General features: G+C 37.0%; 1 protein-coding gene across 1 annotated transcript in view; it reads left to right on the top strand.

Moving 5' to 3' along the window:
• The first annotated feature begins 12,067 nt into the window (after positions 1-12,067).
• LOC138852472 (adenylate cyclase type 8-like) overlaps positions 12,068-25,846 on the top strand; it is a 60,742-nt gene continuing 46,963 nt past the window's right edge. The window contains exons 1-2 of the mRNA XM_070083422.1: positions 12,068-12,810; positions 23,337-24,355. Of these exons, the coding sequence (XP_069939523.1) occupies positions 12,676-12,810; positions 23,337-24,355 (1,154 nt within the window). The 5' untranslated portion in view covers positions 12,068-12,675. The remainder of the gene's footprint in view (positions 12,811-23,336; positions 24,356-25,846) is intronic.

The following is a 25,846-nucleotide window of genomic DNA, read 5'->3' as shown; positions in this document are numbered from 1 at the left end:
TAGTACACATACAGAAGTACAAAAAAATACAGATAAGAGCAGCATGCCAAAGTATATACTATGCATAGCATTACAGGCTGGCTTAAAATTAACTTAAGATTAACTAAGCAATGATGAAATCAGTGATAAAACAGTGTATATTCTCTGAGTCTGTTGAGTCAGATGTGGAACACTCAAGTTTTCCTTCCCAGAGTAGTAGACTGATAAGTTAAACACTTTTCCAACACTTGGGCATCGTATTACCATGTTTCGCCTCCACTGCAAGCATCTTCAGTTGGGAAATGAAGATGAATGTAACACTAAAAGCAGAAGAAATACTTTTGACGTGATCAGTCCTTCACCCTCAGTGGGGAGATGGTCAATCCCTCAAGCACAGGCATTAGCCAGATCTTATATCCTAGAGTGGATGTGAGATTAAGCAGCTGGAGAGTGACGTCACAGGTGAAGTGTGGTACACAGGTGGAAGCAAATAATTTAAACATTTGTTTATCAAAGGAACTGCGGAAGACTTTTCTTGGCCGCAAGATACTATATGTTGCTGTATACCATCATTATGATACGTGTGACACAGCAGCACCTTTAACTGTGTGGTGCAGGAGGGTCTTTTTGCAGTTCCATGGCTAAAAACAAACATTCAGCATGACTTCCACTCGTGGGCGACGCTCACCTCTGAGGTGGGATTCCAGTTGCTTCAGCCTACTCTATACAATATTATAGAAATATTGCAGGATGGGTGTCATTAACTCCTACCACATGGATTAACACTAACATCTCTCATCTCTATGTTGTGAGCTGTGCATCTAACTCTAGAATATAAGGTCTGCAGCCACATGTATCTATCCTTTGAAGCAGAAGGACTATCACTGCAACAGCCTACTGTCCCCACGTGTTTGACAGAGTCCAACTCACACCAACCACTGCTATATATGTGCCACTCTCACCTGTTTTTAAGTTATTTGATTTTATTTCGATTACAGTCTCAGGAGTTGTTCTGCTCATTAACTAACTCTGTTAACAGACAATATTTCTATATCTTCCAAATCTGCTTTTCATCACTTTAACATCCAGCTGCAGAGTCTTTTCTTTGTTCAGAATAAAGTCTTCTAGTAGAAGTTATTATTGAAGCAATTAGAAATGAACGGAGGGCAGAATAGCAGATGGGTGGGAGATACTTTAGGAAAGGGTAGAAATTAGTATGAGCCAGGAGTGTTTACAGTAGGCTATATAGGTAGACTAATTGTTATGTAAGGTAAACTATTTTTGTGACATTTATAGATTTCAAAGAAAGCGTATGATAGAAGGTGATAAGAAGGAGGGAACTTAGTGTAACGAATGTTGTACAAATAATATTAGAATAAAATGGAATTACTAGAAACGATAGAAGAAGAGATTTTACCACGAGATATAGTAAAGCTCAGAATTAAAAATATGTAAAAAAATTATTTCCCAATGAAAATGGGCATAAACAAGAGATGTGTGAATATCTAAGTAGTTTGTTCAATATATTACCATAGGAGTAATGAGAGAGTAGATATCGGGTGTTGGCAAGAGGTGTGGGATTAAAGATAAAGAATCTAACACAAGTGGGAGTTGTCACAGTTGCTTTTGCAGATGACACTGTGCTTTTGGGAAGGATCTATAAAGTGCAGAGGTTGGTGGATGAGTTTGGTAGGGTATGTAAAGAGAGTAATTAAAGTGAAAAGGAAAGAGGAAGGTGATGAGGATAAGAATTTAGAAACGTAGATTGGATATCAGATTGGAGGGAAGTATGGAGGAGGTGAATGTATTCAGATATTTAAGAGATTGGACGTGTCAGCAGATAGAGCCTATTAAAAATGAAATTGAATCATAAATTGACCCAGAGGGAAAAAGGTGAGTGTAGTGATGAAGTCTGTAGAGACATAGAACATTATCCATGGGAAGCAAAGGGTGAATGTGTGAGTATAGTTATACCAACGCTTTTGTATAGTGTGAAATATTGGTGGTAAATGTTGCAACAAGGAGAAGGCTGGGCGATTGGGGATGACAAGTTGGAGAACAATGTATTTGTGAATATCAGTACAGAAAGAATCCGTGGTTTGAAATTAGGAAGAGGTGCAGATTACCATATCTATTATCAGAGAGAACTTAACAGAGAGGGATTTATTTGAGGTGGTTGGACATCTGAAAGGATGGAGACAGGCAGAGTGACTTCAGGTGCGCGCAAGTCTGTGATGGAGGAAGACATGGTAGGGGTTAGCGTAGGAAGGTTGGAGAGGGTAAAGGAGGTTTTGTGTGCGACCGGCTTGGACTCCCAGCATGCGTGCGTGAGCATAATACGCCAAATGGAAGGAAATGGAGATAAATGGTTTTCAGGACTTGTGCTGTGAAGTGTGAGCAAGGTAACATTTATGAAGGGATTCACGGAAACCAGGCCAGACTTGAGTCCTGGAGATGGGAAGTATAGTGGTTGCACTCTGAAGGAGGAGGTAGTAATGTTGCAGTTTTATAACTGTGAAATTGTAAGCTCGCCTTTGGTAAGACAGTGATGGAATGAATGATGGTGATTTTTTTATTTTGCCTTGGTGAAAGCAGATGTGTTAATAATAAATAAAAATATTTACATTCTCATGAATCATTCCTGTCTTACTCAGTATTTATATACCTAAGTCATGCCCTCTAAAGTCTACACCTTTCCAGAGAGTGCATATTCAAAGCCTCAGTCTGGCCTCGTAGGAAAGATTTCTGATGCATGGGATCGCTTTGTCATCCTTCTCCTGTTCGTTTCTGGGAAGCTGTGAGGAAGTCTCAGGGTATTAATATAGTACTGGAGAGCTTATGTGGAAAGAGCAAAATAGAATTGGATATCGGAAGGCCAGTGGCACTAATTGACAAAAAGGACGATAAGCTCAGGTTTAGTGGAATAGCAGAAAGGGCAGAATGATAAGAAGGAGGGTCCTTAGTATATATTACACAAATAGTCACGAGAGTACTGGGAATAAGATGGACGGAAGTTGAGACTAGTTGCTAGTGCAGATGGCACATGAATGTATTTGCCATTACTGAGGACGTGGTTTGGTTAAAAGTCAGGACGCCTGCAGAATGCACATTCAGGGTTTCAAATTGTTCCAAGTAGATGAAGTATCGGGAAGGGGGTGGGGTGGCATTGTGTCGAGATCGCTTGAACTGTTGCATTAAGAGCAGTGTGGGTCTGAGTAGCACATGCGGGATGTGTTTTGGATGAGATTTCAGAGGGCATGGCGTAACTTTAGGTGTGATATGCCGTCCCCAAATTTGGAAGTAAGGACCAGAGACTACTATAGGAGAAATTGTGGGAGGGCCCTAGGAGGCACGTGTGTAGTAATTCTAGGAACTTCTTTTTCGTCATATTGATTGGAATTTGTACGGCTAGGGTTAAGTCATTGACTAAATGAATTCAAGTTAATTTTCTGAAGCAGTTTGTGACAGAACCTAGGAAGTGAAAATAACCTGCAGCTTAGTTCTGGCAAACAATGGATCATAGTAATAATTTAGAGAAGTTTCAGAAAAAGACTGAATTTGCTGTAATACTAAATCCCAATTACATTTAGAATTGAATTAGAGGTATGATAAGTAGGGATAACTGATAACAATTCCAGATTTTCAACAGCAGATTACGATGGAGCTTGAGAACACTTATCATCTGTTGACTGAGGTAACAAGAAACTATCCCAATATGACAATTTCTGAACTGTACAGCCTGCTCAAAGAACATTTTATCATATAAAGAAATTAGATCAAATGAGAGAATGACCCAAAATGGATGAATAATAGGCTGAAATATCATACTAGGGCATAAGAAAATTTATAGGCGTATGTGAAAAAGAGGCCGAGGTCATCTTATGAATCAGTATATTGACACCTAGAGGACATTAAAGAGGATAAGAGAAAAGAAATGAAAAGAGGACTATGAAATTAAGTTGCTAGAGTTACAAGCCTCTAACTTAAAAGAAATTTTTCAAGTATATAGAGAACAAATCCCAGAGAATAGAATGGGTCCCATAAAAATAACATGGGCATCTTTGACAAAGAGAATGAGAATGTGTCAATTTCCAATAAATTATTACTCTCTGAAAATTTTTACACAAGGAAGACACTAGTAGTGTTTGGTAATTAATTTTTATAGTGGGCCAGAAGAAGATAGAATTATGTAACATCATAGTCACTAGTGAAATGGTTTGTGAAGCAGATAGACCGACTGAAGCAAAATAAGTCACCAGGTCTGATGAGGTTTTCAAGGGTTCTAAGGAATGCAAAATGAAGTAAGACATTAACTAATATTTTTAATTTATCTCTTCAAACAGTGTAGTGTCTGATATGTGGAAGATGGCTAATGTGAATTCCTATTTATAAGGCAGGACAAGTCGTTACCGTCAAATTACCTTAATAAGCCTGACCTCAATGCGGAAAGGCAAATTACTAGAGTCAATTATAGCTCAAATTATAGAAGCCGTCTCTGATAAACATAAACTGATTAATAATATCTTATGGATTCACAAAGCCAGTCTTATCTAACAATTGAATAACACCTTTAAATAAAGCTTTTGGGCTGTTGACCACGATAAAGAAATTTGATATTTATAGATTTTAGTAGGCATTTGATAGAGTTCCGCACCAAAGACTGTTGAAGAGAAAAATCAAGCTCTCTGTGTGATCAGAAGAGTGCTCTCATTAAGATCGAATCATGGCTCACAGACGGAAGCAGAGAGTGTCCATAAATGGGGTTAAATCCGAGTGGGATCAGTAACAAGTGGCGTTCCACAGGGATCAGTCTTGGAGCGTTATTTGTTTATAATATATCAATGATCTTGATGGAAGGTACTGGTGATGAGCAAATTCGCCGATGACACGAATGGAGTAGGATAATTGATTCAAACGTAGATGTTAGGGGAACTTCAGGAGGATTTTGGGCAAACTCTACTCTTGGTCAGAAAAGTGGCAGATGCAGTTCAATGTAGATAAATGCAAGGTTCTGACTCGGAAGTGTCCATAACCCTAGCATATAAGTTAAATGCAGAACTTAGCCATACAGATTGCGAAAAGGACTTGGGGTTATGGTAAGCAGCAACCTTAAACCAAGACAGCAATGCCTAGCGTACGTAATAGGGCAGAATAGATTACTGGGATTTATATCAAGAGTGTAAGCAGCAGAAGTCCAGAGGTCATACTAAGCTTTATACCATCATTAGTAAGGCCTCACCTAGATTATGCAGCTCAATTCTGGTCTCCATATTACAGAATGGACATAAATTCGTTAGAAAACATTCAGCGTAGGATGACTAAATTAATACATAGCATTAGGGAAATCTTCCTTATGAAGAAAGATTGAAGACTCTTAAGTTACACATTCTTGTTAGACCCAGAAAGAATGAGGAGACCTGATCGAAGTGTATAAGTGGAAGATAGGTAGTAATAAAGGGGATATTAACAAGGTCTTGAGATATCTCTCAAAGAACCAGGTATTAATAAAGGGGATATTAACAAGGTCTTGAGGATATCTCTCCAAGAAGAACCCGCAGTAATGGATTTAAATTGAATGAAGTTTAGATTTAGAAAGGACATAGGAAAGTATTGGTTTGGAAATAGGGTAGTTGATGAGTGGAACAGTCTACTGAGTTTGGTTGTTAGACAGGACTTTTGAGTAATTTCTAAAATTTAAGTTGGAATAAATACTACACCAAGTGAAGAATTTAGTTGAAGTCAGAACTTACATCAAACATTTTCTTGAAATAACATTAAAAATGAGTTAGTCTAAATATTTATTAGTAGGATAATTATAAGGAGCCACTGCCTAGTATGTGAGCCACTTTCAAATATACTACAAGATAATCCTCACTTTTCTTTTATGTTCATACTCTTCATTATATTTTTAACTTGTTATTTGTCAAACTGCTAACAAACCTATTATTACACTAGCAGAAGCTCTCCTCAGCCAAAACCACTGCAAAATATTTTCTATCCTATTTTCAATGCTACCTAAGAATAAACCTTGATAACTAATGGAGTCATGCTTAAATCCTCAAATCCAACCCTTCTCATTCGTGTATTTATCAATCTGATTTAGAGCTACCAGTTTTAAGCTAATAACTCTATTAGACTAAACTAGCTCTCATTCACCAAACTACACTATTTTCAAACCAATACTTTCCTTTATCCTTTCTTCATGCAATAGGCATTTAGTCCAGAAGTGAGCAAACACTAGAGAGATATGTTATTGAAAACTTGATTTCAGTCCTGGGACCTTGATCACTTATAACACAGGAGGCTCATGTTCAGATAAGTTTACCAGGACGAGTCCCTGCTTCTGTGCTTTCTCCAAAATATGGTGAAGATGACCAATTACAACCTGCTTGAGACACTAACTGTAATGCTCGATGATAATCTTAATCCAAGCGGAGCTAATTTATATCCATATGGCAAAGGAGGCACGAAATGAATCTCCATCCATATTTGAGCCATTTCTGGCACTCAGGCCGTAGCGCGGTGCCAGGAAGAACTCAGGAGATTTTTCTGGAGAATTGTGTTGAACGCCACGACGTCTGACAGATGTGATATACAGGTAAAATGACCGTATATACAGGCGGAGTGCGAGGTGTGGTGACACAGGGTGTTATGAAGCATGCCATGTGGGATGAGGACGGTGAGACAATGACGCATGTGACTCCTGTGTTGTGTAGGTGGTGCTTTGCCATGTATGCTCATGTTTTTTTTTTTTTTTAATTTTTGTAGTTTATATGTTATGTTCTATAGTATCGGTGACAGCATATGGCAGGCTCAGAGACATCGTTAGCATCTAAGGTCATGTTCCCGGTGAGGACAGGCTGTGCCTCATCCCATTTAAACAAATGCCCCATGGAGTCCTGTGGAAACACAGGCATACCTTAAGTCGTCTCTGCTATTGATCCTGTGAGATGATCTCACACTCTTCTGATACGCCTATAAATTCCTTTCTTCTACATAAAATATGTTTAATTTCTTTTCAATGTTTCACGATCATTTCTGTCGATCTGAATTCCTTCAGCAGAATAAAGTTCTTTATCTGTATCATAGATGTTTAGAAAACTGTCATATTGGTAGTTCTATTCGATGCCCCAGTCCTGAATGGTCGAGATGTTCTAAGCCTATTAACCAATCTGCTAGAAGTGAAATTTGGGACTGTTGCTGAATTATCCTTATTATCATACTTCCAGCCGATGCTAAAGGTGCTCGGTTGTAGTCGCTAGTGTTCAGCTTCTCTGTAATCTCTAGATTGTGCTCAGTGCTTATCTTAGCCAGAACCAAATCAAGCAGGTTATTTCCTCTCTTTGGTTCTGTCACAAACTCTCCAAAAAATCTTGAACTACCTCCAGGAAGTCGTTTGACTTAAGATTCAATATTAGATTTAATCGACTTGAACCAAAAGTTAGTCTCCTCAGATTGTATTACATTATCATTGACTTGGGACCTTAACTGTGTTTCTTCCAAGTAGTCTCTGTTGATCCTATCAAGGTCAATGGACAGTAAATCAGGCCTAAAATTAATTTTCATGCCCTTCCAAAAATTCTTCCTAGAAGACTATGTACTCTTTCAGCCCAATACCCAATTTTATATAGCAGCTTAAGTGTTCTTTGACATATAGTGCCACCTCCACTTTTCCTTTACTTCTATCAACATGGAATAACTTAAAGCCTGAATGTGACATCAGCAGGTATGTCCCTATTCTTCATATTAAACCACGTCTCAGTTATGGCAAATAAGTCAGTGTTACCTGCACTTGCAGCCAATTTCAACTCATTCATCTTGTTTCTAGTGCTACGACTATTCGTATAATATGTTATTAAAAACCCTCTCTTCTCTTTTCCCCCACAACTCATTCCTATCTCTATTACTATCCTTATCTGCCTAGTGCCACTGTGGCTCTCAGTATTCACCAACAACTCTACCTCATTCTGACTATATAATTGGTTTTACAAATCTCCACAATATCACTAAACTGAGAATTCATCCTGCAGTTTTATTATAAAATGTTTCATTGATTTCCCAAAAAGCCCATACCCCTATTTCGTTCCCTCCACTGAACTAGCAAGTGCTACACCTACTCTAGATAGTTAGACCCCCATCCCTGACATACATGCCATTTTTGCCATAGAAGCAGTCCAGTTGTCTATACAGGGTACTGCAGTCTCCTTAAACTGTTTGTCCAGCCAACGATTAACACCAATTTCCTGGATGGCCGTTTTCTGACTATATCATGGCTAAATGCATGTGCAGGACCAGCATCTGCATTGTTCCTGGTTGTGTCATCTGCTGACTCATACTAGCCCCTGTAATCTGGGTCCTCCTCTTGTATTTACCAACATACGTTGCCTCCAACACCGAGGAGGCAAATGGTGGATTGCTCTCATTACTGTTCATGATGTCCAGGAAGCCATATCAGCCTCTCTGTCCAGCACAGAAGAACACACCCTTTACCACTCCTCTTCCCTACCTCTAAGACAAGCCCTATCCATAAAACTTAGCAACATTGTCTCAACTATTACACAGTATTCTTACGTTACGTGGGTATTAATGAACTGTGATAGTCTCATTTTTGTAGAAGATGGTCACTGTGCGGAGATAATAATATTCCTGAAGAAGATTTGCTGTAACATTGCTTTTTACAGTCTTGCTCATTGGAATGTCAGCTTCATTTGAAAATCCCTCCATCTTTATTTTACATACATTTGGTAACTCAAAAAAGAAATAGTTGCTCGACTACACAGCAGTATGCTGGACCTTCTTCAACTTCAGCTACGTCCTTCAGTTTCATCTGGCATCCAGTCATTGGTCCAAGCATCATTAATGAATGTTATTCTGGGGATAATCCTTGCACACTTACTCTTTGGTCATTGAATTTACCTGTTAAGCTCCCATTAATTCTGCTTCAAGCTAGAGAATAGGCTGCATGGACAGTGGGAAGTCATCACGATCTCTGGGTAGCTAAAGACCGGAGAACACATAAGTGCAAAACTACTTTTAAGTATAGTCTGTTCACGGCCTTATCATATTATATAATGAAAGTATAGTACAAAGGAACTCTACTATTTCATATCTTGATATAACTACTAGAAATTTTATTATCTTCTTCACAAAACCACTACCACCTAATATCTTAACTTTAGATTACTGCTACTTAAATTCCTATTTCTGTACATTTCAGATCCTAGCTCTGATCTATTTATTAGTTTTATAAGTGCCATGGTTGTATTCCCTTTTCTAGGCCTAGAGTACATTTGTTTACATTAAACTGTATCTGGCACTACTCCTGACCACTACATCAAACTACAGTGTCCTGAACAGAATTAATCCATTGGCTTATTTTTTGTGTCATCAGCAAATCTGTTTTATGTCACCATTTATTCCCTCATCTAGCGCTGCATGTCGGCTTAGCGCTTTCTTTGACATAACAAGAATAAGAATAAAGAATAATATTCCCTCATCTATGTCGTTAACGAAAATTGTAAACAACAAAGGGCCCAACACTGACCAATACAGACACCGCTTATTATGCGTCCCCACTCACAAGTTACTCCCACTTTATAGTAGAAACTCTGTTGCCTGCTATCAACCATGCCTTGATCCAGGGAAAAAATCCTCTTCTATTCCGTGTGACTATTTTCCTCAGCAGTCGCCTTTTGTGGATGTCATTAAAGAGCCTAACTGCAATCTATATAAACAATATCTATATTCATTACTATGATCCTACCACCTCTGATATCTTAATGAAAAAAAATTGTAAATTCGTAAGTCAAGAACTCTCTTCCCTTATCAGCTTACAGCACAAAGTTCATTATTAGTTAATGACCTTCAGATAGTTTCAGATAACTATGATACTGACTCCATCAATTTTCCCCACAGTAGGAATTATTCTAAATTGAGTCTATAATTTGGAAAGCTAACAGTATTCCTGCTTTGAAGATAAGTATCATATTTCTCTAATTACTCATATCCAGTACTATACTCAGTTTGTAATTCTATGTTGAAAGACTAGCTAATGGTTTGGTCATGTCAAAAAATACTTACAAATTTCAGTGTTATATTCACCTGTATTCGACTGAAAAAGCTTGTTGTGGAGGAACCTGTCTGCAGTAATGACACCCAAGTTTTGAAAAAGTCTAACTCATGTACTTACTGAATATCATCAATATGATAGAGAGGAGATTAATCATATGGTTTACAAGAGGAGCTAAATGGTATGTGTGATGCAACAAATACTGGAGGAGGTAATGGGAGTGCAACAAATGGAGGAGCTAGCAAATACAACAAACACTGGAGAGGGAATAGAGTGTTTCTGGCTGAAGAGGTAGTAAGTACTACAGTCACTACAAAGAGTAGTAAGTGTCAGTCGCTAGTGTGAGTAGTATGTGCCACAACCACTGGAAGAAAGATTCTTCTCGGTTTCTATTTTTGGGGCTTGGCGGCAGCAGATTCTGATGAAACAATCCATATGATTTCGTTTCAGAATCTATTCAGTGACTTCAATGCTCAAAATATCTCTCTCTCTCTCTCTCTCTCTCTCTCTCTCTCTCTCTCTCTCTCTTTCTTTCTTTATCAGTCCTTATGTCAATTTTAACCACACTAGAGCGATATATATTTTAAGGAATGGCCTCTGAAACTTCAAAATGAACCCAAATCCTATTTTCATAATACGCAGAAGTAGTTTTGTTATCGTGTCTTCTAGATTCCCAAGACGTCCTGGGGACGTGAACAGATCAATGAATTGTGGATCAAAAAGCTTTCTCAAGCATTTCTGAAGCTCTGGTCAAAAATTCCTTCTTATGAAACAATAGGAATTAGGTCAATGTTTCAAATTACCAATAGACAGTGAGCAACACAGCACTACATAACCATGAGTTTTAGAGGCCCCTAAGACATTTTTTTAGGCCCCTCCTTTGTCCTCAAAGGATTCATGGACAACGAGGAGCAAGACCGGTAGTGCGGCCATCTGTCGTAACACTTAAAAAGCAGCAGATGTGATCATTGGTTCAGTTCACAGCCTATTACTATCACTGTATTAACTACAAAAGGGTTATTTAGAAATGAAGTATTAAAAGGAATAACTAATAATATCTATATGGGTAACAAAACATACTTTTCAGAAATCAATTGTGAAATGAGTGAAAAAACTGTGATTACTGGCTCAAAATTATCAGCTTAATTTTGAGTGTGACAGTATGTTCTTTTATTACCCAAGACTATGAACAAATATAACAGAAACAACAAGAAGAGATACTAACCCTCTAGAACTCAGGAGAATCGCCGGCTATAAAACTGGCTTAATGAAGGAGGAGAGAATGACAATAAAGGAAGTATTCAACTAGTATATATTCAGGAAGGAGACATAAAAACACTATGTTTTTAGCATTTAAATATTATTTATTCTAAAAATCATTATCAATTATGTAATTAAAAGGGTTAACAACAATATGAGTATAATAATGATTTTTATTGGAAAAAAATATTTGCTTTATTTTTGTATACATTTATTCATTATTAAAGCGCACTTTAAACATTTGATATATTTTTTTTCAAAATGAAGTATATGAGTATTTTCCGTTATGATTTTTATCTCCCCAAAAATATTTTGTTTTGTTTCACCATTGTAGAAAATTACCATGACAACGTTTAAAACCATTATGCATTTATCAGAATCTATTTCTGTCATTTGATACATATGCTTTTGTCATTATAAAAATTGTACAAATATTTTCATATGAAAATTATTAGGCTATTATACATTCTAAAAATTCAGTTATCATGCTTTATTATATATATGAAATGATGTGTAATAATGCATTTATTTTATTAGTTAAGTAAAAGGCCACAAATGCAATTAATGTGACATTTTATTGTGGCAACGTTTCGCTCTCCAGAAGAGCGAAACGTTGCCACAATACAATGTCACATTAGTTGCACTTGTGTCCTTTTACTTTATATATTGTCAGTAATTCTCCCAACATTAATACACTATTTTATTAGTATTTGTAAATGTGACTAAATGGTTTACTTTTAGTAATATTTTAGATCGAGTATCAACTGTCACTGTGATATGTTGAAACAAATTTTAAGAATTTGGTGTTCATTACCAATACAATATTTATGAGAAATAATTGCGAAAAAGGGAAAGCTTATTGTCCCTTTTTATTACAAAATAATATTACACTTGAGGATTTACGTTTTTTCTTTAAGAAATTAATTTTAGATCATTTGGGCGAGGTATGATGCGGTGAATGGGTTACCATTCTTCAGAGAGTCCAGCAGAACACTTTCGGGGAATTTTTGAAGCAACTAAAACAGTAAAATAATGATAAAAAATGAACTGAAGGAAAGAATTTATGCATACTATATGACATGAGTACTGTATTTCCTTGAAGAATGAAGGTCAGTACAGTAATTATTAAGTTTTTATTATACAACATGCTACTGCAGTACCTAGTTATGTGTTTACATCATAAATTTAGTGTAACATAAACTTAAGAAAAGCTTGTATACATAAAAATGCACACTGTTCAACACATTTATTATAAGACCTTTTCAGTGACTATCCATTAATTTTTTGGTTATCATTGCAGAGTGGAAGTACTGTTGCCACCCTTCTTGCCTGCAACTATCCTTTTGGCAATAGGTTTGTTGCTGGTGATGGCCGAAGAGTTTCCAGTCTTACCAGTAAGCCTTCGTCGGCTCTCCACTCGCTTAGCACGAGCAACTTTTGGCAGGAAAGCCTTCATCTGTGCTCTCATGGCTATCATATCTCTGCCATCTATGCTTACTCTGGTAGGTGAACCATAAATTAAGTGTTGTGTAGAAGTTATACTATTATACGATGGTATATTTTTGCCCCAGATTTGTTTTATAGTAATATATCATTAAATTAACTTAATTTTCGTGCATTTTTACCATCTTGTCACATTAGATGGAGCAGACCATGACATTAGCATAGAGAAACACATATGAGGATATTAGTGTGTATGGAAACAGGTATAATGACATTTTGAAGATACTTAAGGAAAAACAGAATATTTAAATATGTTTGACACATTATTGTCATTGAAAATAGTTTTGGTCAAAGTTTTTGCTGTTCTTTTTTTCATTTACAACTCTGTAGAGTGGAGCAGGGGAACCATGTTAGGTACCTCTATAAATTAGGTTTGGTGGATCTTATCAAGGATACCCCTCGTCCCTGTCACATCACAATCCTGTGATTCTCAGTGATAATGAGAATCTTCTTCAACACTGTTTAACCTTTAAACAACAAATTTCAACAAATTCTTAAAAAAATAGTTCATAGGTGCGTTATGAACACATTAATTTGCTGCAAAATGACATATTGCATCTATTCGTGTATAGGCAGTATCCAAACTATTTTCATATTACATTAATTTTTCATATTTCTTGAGTGCAAGTAGAAATTCAATTTTATATAGCAATAAAAAATTAGAATTAATACAGTGAATATTATTCAGGGTTGCTAGTGGCAGCCTAGTGATCTTGTATGGAAGTGGAAGAACATTAAATTAAATATAAGGACGATTACACATAGGTAGCATTAACCCGTAGTGATATTATTATAATAATAGAGACATTTGGTATCAAACATTAGCTTACCTGTGTAAAGACTCAATGATCGTACTCGACAGTGATCGTACTCGACAGTGATCGTACTCGACAGTGATCGTACTCGACAGTGATCGTACTCGACAGTGATCGTACTCGACAGTGATCGTACTCGACAGTGATTGTACTCGACAGTGATTGTACTCAACAGTGATCGTACTCGACAGTGATTGTACTCGACAGTGATCGTGCTCGACAGTGATCGTACTCGACAGTGATTGTACTCGACAGTGATCGTACTCGACAGTGATTGTACTCGACAGTGATTGTACTCAACAGTGATCGTACTCGACAGTGATTGTACTCGACAGTGATCGTACTCGAAAGTGATCGTACTTGACAGTGATCGTACTCGACAGTGATCGTACTCGACAGTGATCGTACTCGACAGTGATCGTACTCGACAGTGATTGTACTCGACAGTGATTGTACTCAACAGTGATCGTACTCGACAGTGATTGTACTCGACAGTGATCGTGCTCGACAGTGATCGTACTTGACAGTGATCGTACTCGACAGTGATTGTACTCAACAGTGATCGTACTCGACAGTGATTGTACTCGACAGTGATTGTACTCGACAATGACAACTACTGAGACACTGAACTTTATTTCAAAATCTCTGACTTCATTATGTGGGATATTGCTGATCTTAAAATTGTTGATTAGGTTCTTTGTATTTAAAATTGAATATAGATTTGTTTCTGTGCAAGGCTTCTGTTTAATGTTACTAAAAATTTAATTATGCACTCGCCAATGTTAAAAAGGAATGCAGTATTATTCCCCCAAAAATCATTTGTTCCGTTGTTTCCATTCCTTCTTGCAACTAGCTATGGTGCAGTTGCTCTGCAATCCGAGATTGATAACCTTGGTCTCACATAACCCCAGCTCACTCTTCCTCATACAGGAAGCGTAGTAACAGTAACTCTAAACGCTGAAAAGGCCGAGGAGCTGTAGCTGAGTCCCTCGAGAGAATTAGAATTTATAAACAAACTCTCAACAGAGGTTAAACAGAGATAAAAACCTTAAGAAATGCTCAGGAATTTTAATTCAGCAACTTTCAGCAAGCCCAACAACTGTCACTTAACATCTTTAGTAGGTCTACCTAGGAGCTGCAGATAAGCACAATTAAAAGGCTCAGGAGCTAGAACTCAACCATGACTAACTCTGAAAACGTGACACAGTTAGCTTTTCTAAGCATAGTTGGGGTAGTCTGTTTTCCTTATTAATATTAGTAATATGGCACCTAGAGGTACCGTATTACTAATATGGCACCTCTAGGTGCCATATTAGTAAGAGACATTAACATGTTATCGCATGGATACCAATATTCCATTGTATTTAGTGAAACCGATAAATTAACATTTAAATAGCTCAATTAAAACAGCTTGATAAACTGATAACTGGATAACATGAGATGCCTTTTAATTTAAAATTAAAATTTTCAATTCAGCTGTATCTTCTGATTTATATTGGGCTTCGTTGGTGCCAATTTATTAAAAAAAAACTATGATTTTTATGCTCTCGCTTCTAAACCACTAAGGAACATATTTATCAAAATGAAAGTTTTAACATTATGGAGGCACTATAAGTCATTAGCGTGTCACTGTTTGTTCATTTCCCGTTAACTGTTCACTAAATAGCATTTATTACATTACATCACAAAAGAATATCAGCCTAATTCAGATATTTAATTAAATTTATTTTTAAATGGATTGCTCAAATACATTGCCCACCATAGAAGAATAATTGCTGAGAGCTTCATAAATATCAGTCTATTGCTTTTATGGTATGGCACCAAGACTCGCATTGAAAACAAAAAAAAATCACGTTGTTTGACTAGGTTGAGTTCTAGCTCCTGAAATTTTTTGATGGATATTATCTGCTCTTCAAACCATGGAACGGGTGGAGTCTGAACCCATGGCGAGTGTGTCGTGAAACTGGTCTAGTAGCGTATGCACTGGCCTGGAGTTTGTCGATTCACCATGGGTTCAAACTCCACACGTTCCTTAGTTTGTTTGCAATCGTTTAATTACTGTTTCGTGAGTCATGACTGATGTTCTTCCTGCTTGCACTCAGATACAGGACGCTGGAGGTAAGCTCAGAATGCGAGAGGTATCTCTCTCAAATCAGTCACTGACTGAAACGCATTTAATTTCTAGAAGCATATTAAGTGTTATTTACTAACTCATCTTGATGAACAACTATTTTTGGATTATTTAAAGTGTTACTAGTAACATTAAACAAAATTCTTAAACGATTCTTGTAGTGCAATTTTAAATATGTAAAATGACTGGAGTGACGTATCAGAGCTCTTCTCTACGTCATTACTGTTCACCCTTTTTTTCTAGGAGAGAGAGAGAGAGAGATAACGAAAGAGAGAGAGAGCGAGAATGAAAGAGCAAGAGAGAGCGAACTAGAGAGAGAACAGCAGTTTCACATTTTTATATTTGCCATTTTGATTTTCTGTATAAATGAATATATATAATATGCAGTGTAGAGCAAAAGTAATTTATATCAAAGAATAATAATGATTAAAGAAGATGTAACATTATAAACGTTAAAGAAATTCGGTGGCTTGGCTGCTGTTGTAATTTCTCTGTTATCAGCTTAAATTGAAGCATAAAGTGGGTTTCCAGTGTACTCCGCATCAGCGACTCCACAGTCAAAATTGTATTCTATTTATACGATTTGATTAAAACCAACGCTGAAGCCTTGCTCACACGTACATGATGGCATCTGCACGAACATGGTTTCTGCTTGCTTGACGAAGAACTTATATTCTAGAATATCCAACAGGATAACCCAGAAATCCATGCATGGCTTGTGCAGTTGTTTTGAAGGCTGATATTTCAGCACAATCTGTTCGAAGCTCCAACAAAGCATCAGAAGAGTCAACAATCCCTCCCATCATCATCAAATGGGTTATGGATTCACGTTGAAGTTTTTATATCAAAGTATGGTGACTGAATATATCAAGTGGGACATTCGCATCTCCAATTACTTATCTTCCATTGCCTGTACTCCATGTTCCCGGCCACATTCTCTCATAAAGTTATCAAATGTTGTAAAATTAGCGTAGAATTTTTATACGTTGTCTGTCCACTTATGCATCTACAATTTAAATTCATTTATTTTTTCCGATTGCCATGAAAATCTCCTTACTCCTTTGGACGCTCATGTTGAGTGTAGTAGTTATTTGATCGAAAACTGACACCATGTAAGAGAAGTTTTTATACCATGAAGATGTCCTAGATTTTTCTTTGTGTATGGAGAAGGCACAGAACCTTTGTGTGAGTGCTAACGGTCAGCTCAGAGGCTTCTCACGGAAGAGCCCTCACACTTCGGTATGAAAGAGAGTTTTGGTGAAGTTTTCTTTTTTCGCCTGAACCCAAATTCATTTCACCATTTTAACATCATGTAGCTCTAAATAACTTATCTGAGTGGTTGTTCCTGTTCTCACTCAGTCGCTTAGCAACAAGGGCTTCTCGAATAACACATGAATTGCGACACAAAATGGTTATAAACCTTGTTTTTTTTTTCTTCACATGTTGATTGCTCCATCAATTGCCCTTGCACTATCTGATCTACAATAACTGATTTAAAAACATAAGAACATAAGAAAGGAGGAACACTGCAGGAGGCCTGTTGGCCCATACTAGGCAGGTCCTTTACAATTCATCCCACTAACAAAACATTTGCCCAACCCAATTTTCAATGCCACCCAAGAAATAAGCTCTGGTGTGAAAGTCCCACTCAAATCCAACCCCTCCCACTCATGTACTTATCCAACCTAAATTTGAAACTACCCAAAGTCCCAGCCTCAATAACCCAACTAGGTAGACTGTTCCACTCATCAACTACCCTATTTCCAAACCAATACTTTCCTATGTCCTTTCTAAATCTAAACTTACCTAATTTAAATCCATTACTGCGGTAATAAAGACATTTCATTGCTCTCTTCAATCGCAAGTTTATTTCGTTTCTGGAAAATATTCTTTGATGTTGCTGATACCTCGAGTAGGAGGCAACGCAAATAGTTTTTAACTATGTTTTTAGACGGTAAATCCAGAGAGCGACAGTAGACAATGAATATTGTTTCCTTCCACATCTGTTGTTTTGTCCAGCTCAATGCCTAACTAAGATGATTAACCTAACTTTTCAACAAGTTGCTCCTTCAAATCATCAACGAACACCAAAGTTCAGCTTCGTGTTTTACTGTACTTTCTTTACTACTTCCTTCCCTCCATGTACTAGGTCAACCGTCACTTTAAGTGATAACAATATAATATTTTCGAGCTCAGTAACAGGTTGTTTTGTCTTCGGGATGAACTGTGCCATCTTCAGCGAAGCGAAAATAAATGATTTGTTGCTAGAGGCTTGACATGATTTTCGAGAGTTGATCGGTGCTTCCAGTACGTTGCCAAAGTTATCTTTATTTTTTTATTAGTTTTCATGGTCTGAATGCTAAGTCATTAAGTATTGAAGGGATAACATATGTATTATTGTAGGTGGCATGACAAAAGAGACATGAGATGCGGTCAATACTCCACCGCTTCTTTCCTGATGAAAACTCAGCCTTGATTACCATCTGTTTTCCTGTTCAGATTCCAGCTGAGCAGCCTCACCATATAATGCTCAATCGGTAGCATGATCTCCATCTTAACTTGATATATTGTCAGTTTTATATTGCTCCTCAGACTTCCCAGGTTCAGGATTGCCAGCATTCTTTATTGAATTATTTATAGTGTTATAACTTGCAATAGCAGCTGCAAAAGACAAACAACTGCAGGCTAAAAAGAGAAAATTCAAATTAGAGGTAAGTGAAAACGAGAAATAGTGTCACACTGATACATTTTCCTCAGCTTCAGCTAATGTTCATCTTCACGTTTATCAAGAATCAGTATTTATTACAGTAATTTTTTGTGCTGTAAGCGTTTTATATAACTACTGTAATCTAGCCTATCCTACCTAGACTGAACGTTCGTAACCCACATGTCAGTTACCAAACACTGTCACATGATGGTTATGCTATAAAATCTATATTCGCATTTATTATTATTATTATTATTATTATTATTATTATTATTATTATTATTATTATTATTATTATTATTATTATTATTATTATTATTATTATTATTACCAGCTTTGTAATAGCAGTGTCATTATTAAGTTACCATAGTGCTTAATTATTGTTGTTTTGAGTTTGGGTATCCACCCGGAGCTTGCACTATAGGTTCATCGAAACTATTAGAGACCCCAGGGCTGTCGCCTTTCTCTTCCAGTGTCTTGAGTTTCCGAACAGCGTCTGAGGAGCTTAAAAAGCCCCACAACTTAAAAGCCCCACAACTTAAAAGCCCCACAACTTAAATTATCGTTTGCAGTTCTACGTGGTGTGGTTTCTTGAACACTATTGTAACGCTGTTATTAGGTGGCATGAGTTGCAATTTACCAATTATGTTGAAGAAATAGTGATATTAATTTCAATAACTAAAAAATACTTCTTCTAATCGGCTTCAAATTATTATCAATGATGCTTTCCATAAGAGGGTTGATGCCCACATAAGTTTAGTCTGAGTAGGAACAAATTTGAAATTTGAAATTTTACTAAAATTGCCAAAAGATTTGGAATAGTTGGAATCAAAGCAATTATTGAGATTACCTCTTCTGATATGCTTAATAATATGTTTCACCATTTTTGGGTTTTATTAAAATAAAGTATCGCGTTCACTCTGAGATGTGCAGACATTAACATGTCATTTTTGTTCAATAGGTTATTATTATTATTTTTAAAGATTCGCCGGTATTCTCCCGGCCCGGGCCTTTTCCAAGTGGTGGCCCGGCTTTGGCTCCCTATCTAGGGAGTGTCTGAGACCTAAGTCTCCCATGGGAGGAGGTACAAACCACATTCCCCGCCCTCACGGGGCTCGTAGGGAGAAGCTAGGCCTCTCTGGTCTGCCATCCCCGCCCCAAGGGAGCTAATGAGAATGACAGTCTTGTGAGCTGAAAGCTCCGGCTCAGGCACCTACCCTACCTTAGAAGGGCTAGGTATGGAATCGATGATTTTCAATAGGTTATTTATTTTTTTTTATTCGCCGGTACTCTCCCGGCCTCGGTCTTTTCCAATAGTGGTGACCCGGCCTTGGCTCCCTGTCTGGGGAGTATCTCGAGACCTAAGTCTCTTGTTTTCCATTTAATAACTACAGAATCTCTCTTCTAAAACAATGGTATATCTTAATAGTAAGTACTTTTTTATTGATTTTGGGATGTGGTTGCTAATTTACCAATTTTTTAAATGCAATTTTATCGAAGCGAATTTCCTTAAGAAAATAAAGACTTTTTTTTTCTTAAGGGATTCTAGAGAATTTGAAAATCAATATAAAAGGAAAAAAAAATAAAAAAAATGTGTATTTAGGACGCTTTTAAATTCAACGAGGAATGACTTACCTATTTTCAGAGAACCAGCTTATTATATTAGCTTTAAATTTTCACAGAAGGCTTAATGTCTCTTGGGCAAAATTCATGGCACTATTTACATGCTTTGGTGCCCAATGGACAATGTTACATGTGCCCCCCCCCCCTCCTCCTTTGATTTTGTTTCCGGGTGATAACTAGAGAAAACCTCCTCTGATCGGTTATAAAATCTAAACATGTGTGCACCTTCCATGAACAAGATTGTCATTGTTAGTGGAGTATGAAGATGCTCTTTTAGCAGTTTTAATCTCGAAATTATTTTCCCTTTTCTTGACCCAAGGAAATGGGCTTATCCTTCCCTTACTTAGAAAAAAGTTTGGATTTATTTTGTTCTGTTTCTTTTTCAAATTTGCCTTTTGTTATGGATAAAGCTGGAAAATTTGAAAAACTGATTTTCGTGAGATAATTTATGGGTGCCTCATCTAATTGCTTTCACATTTCAACAATGATAATTTGATAACACAAGCTGTGAGGAGCTTCATATTTAATGTACTAATGTATTTTATTATATTGGTCTCTCTGAGGTAACAACTGAATGCCTCTTCAGTTCGGCATCACACCTGTTGTTTCTTACTGGAAGATTTAAATTTGTTTAGGGCTGTGTATGTCTTAATTTTTTCATTTTTATTGAAGAAACTGGTATATTGGAATCTATGTGAGAACTTGTGAATTCCAAATCTGATTGGCTTCAAACACCGCTAATAATTAACTGCAATACATACTTATGCCGAAGTATCCATAAATTTTTTCGCATGTATTGACGTACAGAGGATCGCATAGCGGCCGAGAAAGGTACTACAGCTGTTGTCGTTCATGGAACAGTGATACTTAGATATTAACAGGATATTTAGTGAATAGGTTTGCCGTGAACCTCTAATTTTGGTGGTCCACTCTTTCTGTTACAGATCTGTCTGTATAAAAATCATATATATGCTGTTTGTATATGATTTAAAATGGTTTGCACTTTACCATAGAACTCGTCCTTCAAGTTTCATGCATCTTGATTTTATTTGCCTTCAAATCCATCACACTATCTTCTCTTTGTGAGGTGCACACCAATCCTTCCGAGTGATTTTTCTTTCAATTCTATTTATCATTTTGCAGTGTGGGATTTCGTCAAATCCGTTCCTTGTCTTCGCTTCTTTTAGTATACGTGGGAGAAACTCTGAACCCGAAGGGGTCATATAACACTACTGAATAGGAGGCACTAAGATTCGATCTAAGGAAGGAGACAATAAGCCCAGTTATTTGCTACAAGAGACACTCATCGGCATCAAGGTACCTCCCTAGAGGAGTTGTCAAATCTTTCATCTTAGGACTATGTTTAGAAAATACATCGGTTTTGTACATATATAACTTGGAGAGAAGCTGAGAAGTTGGCTGACTTAACATCTAGTGTTCTGATTGAATTTAAACGATAGTATTATTGGGAAAATGGTTCGGAGAGCCGACATGTTGATAAATTAGACACATGTGCAACATTTGGGTATCTTTACTGAGGAAACGTTTCGCCACACAGTGGCTTCATCAGTCCATACAAAGGAGAATGGTGAAGAACAGGAGGAGTGTGAGGTAATCTGTCTCTCAGCCTCGAGTCGATATAATCAGTCCATCAATCTTGAAAAGAATGCAACATATGTGCAAAGAAGTGGTTTATATACTCTAGGCAGGTGAGGTGCAGTAGTCGTAGGTGGTATCACATTTGACAAATCCAAATGTGGAAATAGGTTATGCCTAAAGTTAGGCAAGTGAAGAATTCCCTGTATGAAGATCCCAAGATGTTGCTGTGTCTGACAGGAATGTAGATGAATGGTTCAGAGAACCGACAAATTGAAGGACTGATTACACCTCAAACTCCTCCTGTTCTTCACCAATCTCCTTAGTATGGACTGATGAAGCCACTGTGTGGCGAAACGTTTCCTCATTAAGGATACCCAAGTGTTGTACATGTGCCTAATTTATCAATAGCATTATTCTTGGCCTTCTCAAAGTTCTCTGCTTGTTACTCTTTTGTTTACAAATCATCGCAGCTACAATTCATGTTATCAGCGCTGCTTCAGTCAATTTACTTTTTTTCAATACTAATACTAGAAAATATACAGAGGTCGTTTTAAAACCTGAACAGGATCAATAAAACATCGTTACTCAATGGGAATGTATTCGCTAAAATGATAAAACATGCGTGAAAAATACGAAGGAATTAGGACCCCAGTTTTCACACAGTATAGGTGTTTCTTGAGTGTGATATTAAGATAAGGTAGAATAAATTAAGTGAAATGTAAGAGTAAGAAAGAAACAATTAGTGAATTCTTTGTCAACAACCGTAGTCCACCACTCTTCATTTTTGTACTAAAAGATATAAGATAAATTGTCGCAAAAGAAATTTATGCTTTAAGACGGAATCTAGACCAATTCTTGTAGTAATCACCAGATCAGCCGGGGTGTGATGGCTAAGTATTTTCTTGGGTCACTAGTAGGATCAGCCTGGTTTACCAGGCAGACATTAATGAAGTTTGGCCTTAGACCGGGTTTCGAAAGAAGAACTTGTCACAGGAGCATACAAAGATTTTAAAACGCCGTCATTACAGAAATCGTCCTTCCTCCCATATACAATACTCTGTGTACATCTTATAATACTCTTCTTTTTCTACTTTAATATTTACTTCCATTGAACATACAGTCTTCGACTTCTTAAATTTTACAGTGAAGACTCACTTCTGGATATTAAAGGGATTATGTTGTTCTTCATAATAAGTGTAAGATAGGCTGTGTTCTATGTACAAATGTTCTCTTACTAACTCAGATTTAATATAAGGTTATGAAGTTTTCAGAATACATACCGCAGTATTTCTTAAATACGTCACTAAGACTTATAATGAGGAATTTACCCTTCAAGTGTAGGTGAATTGATTCCATTGATGGGTTCTTAGTTCCTGGAATTAGAGCTACCCTCTCTTTCCTTGGATCAAACCCGATTACCTCACATTCACCAGATGCTATATGACTCCTACGGATTTAGCATAACTTCACGAAGAGTAAAACTGTCTGCAAAAATTCTCAATATATTATTTGCACGTGATTAATAAAACATCATATTTTTTTAAATAACACTTTTTTTTTATCAGACAGCATGAAGCACTTGTGCTAGACTATTCTTAATACTAACTGTTTAAGGCAAGAAAAGTTCCTAATAGTCACTCTTTCTTTCAGATCCTTGTTAGGTCAGAGTGCCTCGAGACTTCAAATATATCCCAGATATCTCGGGGTGTCGCTACAAATTATGGATCGTCCAGTGTTTCACTGATGCAAGACCAAGGTCATGGTGGACCACTACAGTCAGTGAGTGATAGCAGACCACTTCTAGGAGAAGACAATAGATTCTCCAGCATTCCTTTATCTTTTTTAACAGAGGCAAAACTTTTTGCTTCCCAGGGCAGCAGTATAAGAAAATCTAGAAATTATTACCGTACAACTTATGACCAATTTATTCCCATTTTAAGAACCTCTAATATTAATTCAGAAAATATGGATTATTTAGATGGTGAGAAAAAAAGCCATATATTAGACAAAGTAAGCAATAAACAAAAGCATTCAGAAACTACTGAAGCATCACCCCTCGACAATATTAGCCTTGTTAAGAGGTCTACCGAGAGTTTTTCATTTAATAATATATCAACAACATTTTCTAGCTTAGACTCACTAATTATGTTCTTCAACAGAAGCCAATACTCTATCAGTGCCATGAAATATAATAACCTAATGAGGGACATGCACAAAGACAGAACGTTGCCCGTGCAAGTCAAGAACCAAATGTGGGATAATTACGTAAGTGAATTGAGAACTAGAGTGCGTCGTCACAGTGAACAACAGTTAATTGAAGTTAAAATAGACAGTAATAATGTACCGGGTACAGCAAATTCCGATATTCACATGAATAAAACAAAGGTTTATAGAGCACACGACGGAATTCCAAACAACTTGGCCAATATTGCTTATGAGCATCTGAATGTAGAAAATAAAACTGTGGTATATACTCCAGCCGTTGAGGAAGAACTACATGTGTGTGTGTATCCACAATACTTCGTGTACACCTGGGTCTTATGCATGGTTGCACTTGCATCTTTCCTCAAGTTAAACTATCTCGTCAAGACAATTGTTTTGGTGTTCATGATAACCTGTTATGGGCTCCTCATCATTAAATTTAGCTCAATCTTCGATCCTGTGCACAGGTAATCCTATGATTATTTTATTGAGAAACTATTATTTCCTCATTTTCACGTGATACAAAATTCCATTCACATATTGCTCATGTACTTACAGGATCCCATTTGGATGTAGTATTTCCTATCATATTACCCATTCCTTTACTGTATTTATTAGTTACAATACTCTTGACTGTTTCTTTATTGATGTCATAATAACATTATTTTATCTTTATGTTGTCAATGTTCTTTAATTGACATAATAGGCATCAGTTTGTCACCGTTGCAGTTGTTAGTTATTATGTGTCACTTGTCAATAGACTTAGTCTATTTTGTGTGAATGTGCTCACCTGTTTGTGGTTTCAGGGGTCGATTCACAGTGTGTGTATACTCACCTATTTGTATTCACCTAATTGTGGTTGCAGGGGTCGATTCATACGTCCTCGCTCCGCCTCTTCACTGATCGCTACTAGGTCTTCTCCTCCCTGCTCCATATGCTTAATCAAACCTCGTCTTAAAACTATGTATGGTTCCTGCCTCCACTGCGTCACTTTACACACTATTCCACTTCCTGACAACTCTATGACTGAAGAAATACTTTCTAACATCCCTCTGACTCATCTGAGTCTTCAACTTTCAATTACTTCTGTCCCATCTCTAGAGCATCCTGTCTCTGACCACCTTGTCAATTCCTCTCAGTACTTTATATGTCGTTATCATATCTCCCCTAACCATTCTGTCCTCCATTGTCGATAGGCCAATTTCCCTTAACTCTCTTCTACAAAATTCATTTTGTAATTCCATAAAAGTCATGCCATTTCCCTATTTCACAAACCTCTTCAATGGCTATAAATGCCACAAATTTTCTGCTATCATATTTACAGAGTATGTGATCACCACCTTCATTTCTTTCCCTGTTAAACATTCTAGTCATTCATTCTTCCATTAAGTCTACACAAAATTAGATATTAAAACATGTTTTTTAAATAAAATTTTTAAAGCCCAATAGAATGTCAAATTCTTTGGGAAAGAATAATTTATGAAGATGACAATGTATATTTATGCTAATTAACATTTAACTTTCAATTTTTTTTTTTTGCATTTAATATTTAAGTAAAAGTTATGTGTGAGGATGTCTTACACTTGCTGTGTGAGGACGTCTTACACTTGTTGTGTGAGGACGTCTTACACTTGTTGTGTGAGGACGTCTTACACTTGTTGTGTGAGGACGTCTTACACTTGTTGTGTGAGGACGTCTTACACTTGTTGTGTGAGGACGTCTTACACTTGTTGTGTGAGGACGTCTTACACTTGTTGTGTGAGGACGTCTTACACTTGTTGTGTGAGGACGTCTTACACTTGTTGTGTGAGGACGTCTTACACTTGCTGTGTGAGGACGTCTTACACTTGCTGTGTGAGGACGTCTTACACTTGCTGTGTGAGGACGTCTTACACTTGCTGTGTGAGGACGTCTTACACTTGTTGTGTGAGGACGTCTTACACTTGCTGTGTGAGGAC

Source organism: Cherax quadricarinatus, chromosome 9 (assembly GCF_038502225.1).
Source record: "Cherax quadricarinatus isolate ZL_2023a chromosome 9, ASM3850222v1, whole genome shotgun sequence".
In the NCBI taxonomy this organism is placed as follows: domain Eukaryota; kingdom Metazoa; phylum Arthropoda; class Malacostraca; order Decapoda; family Parastacidae; genus Cherax; species Cherax quadricarinatus.
This window is presented reverse-complemented; position numbering and strand designations above follow the sequence as displayed.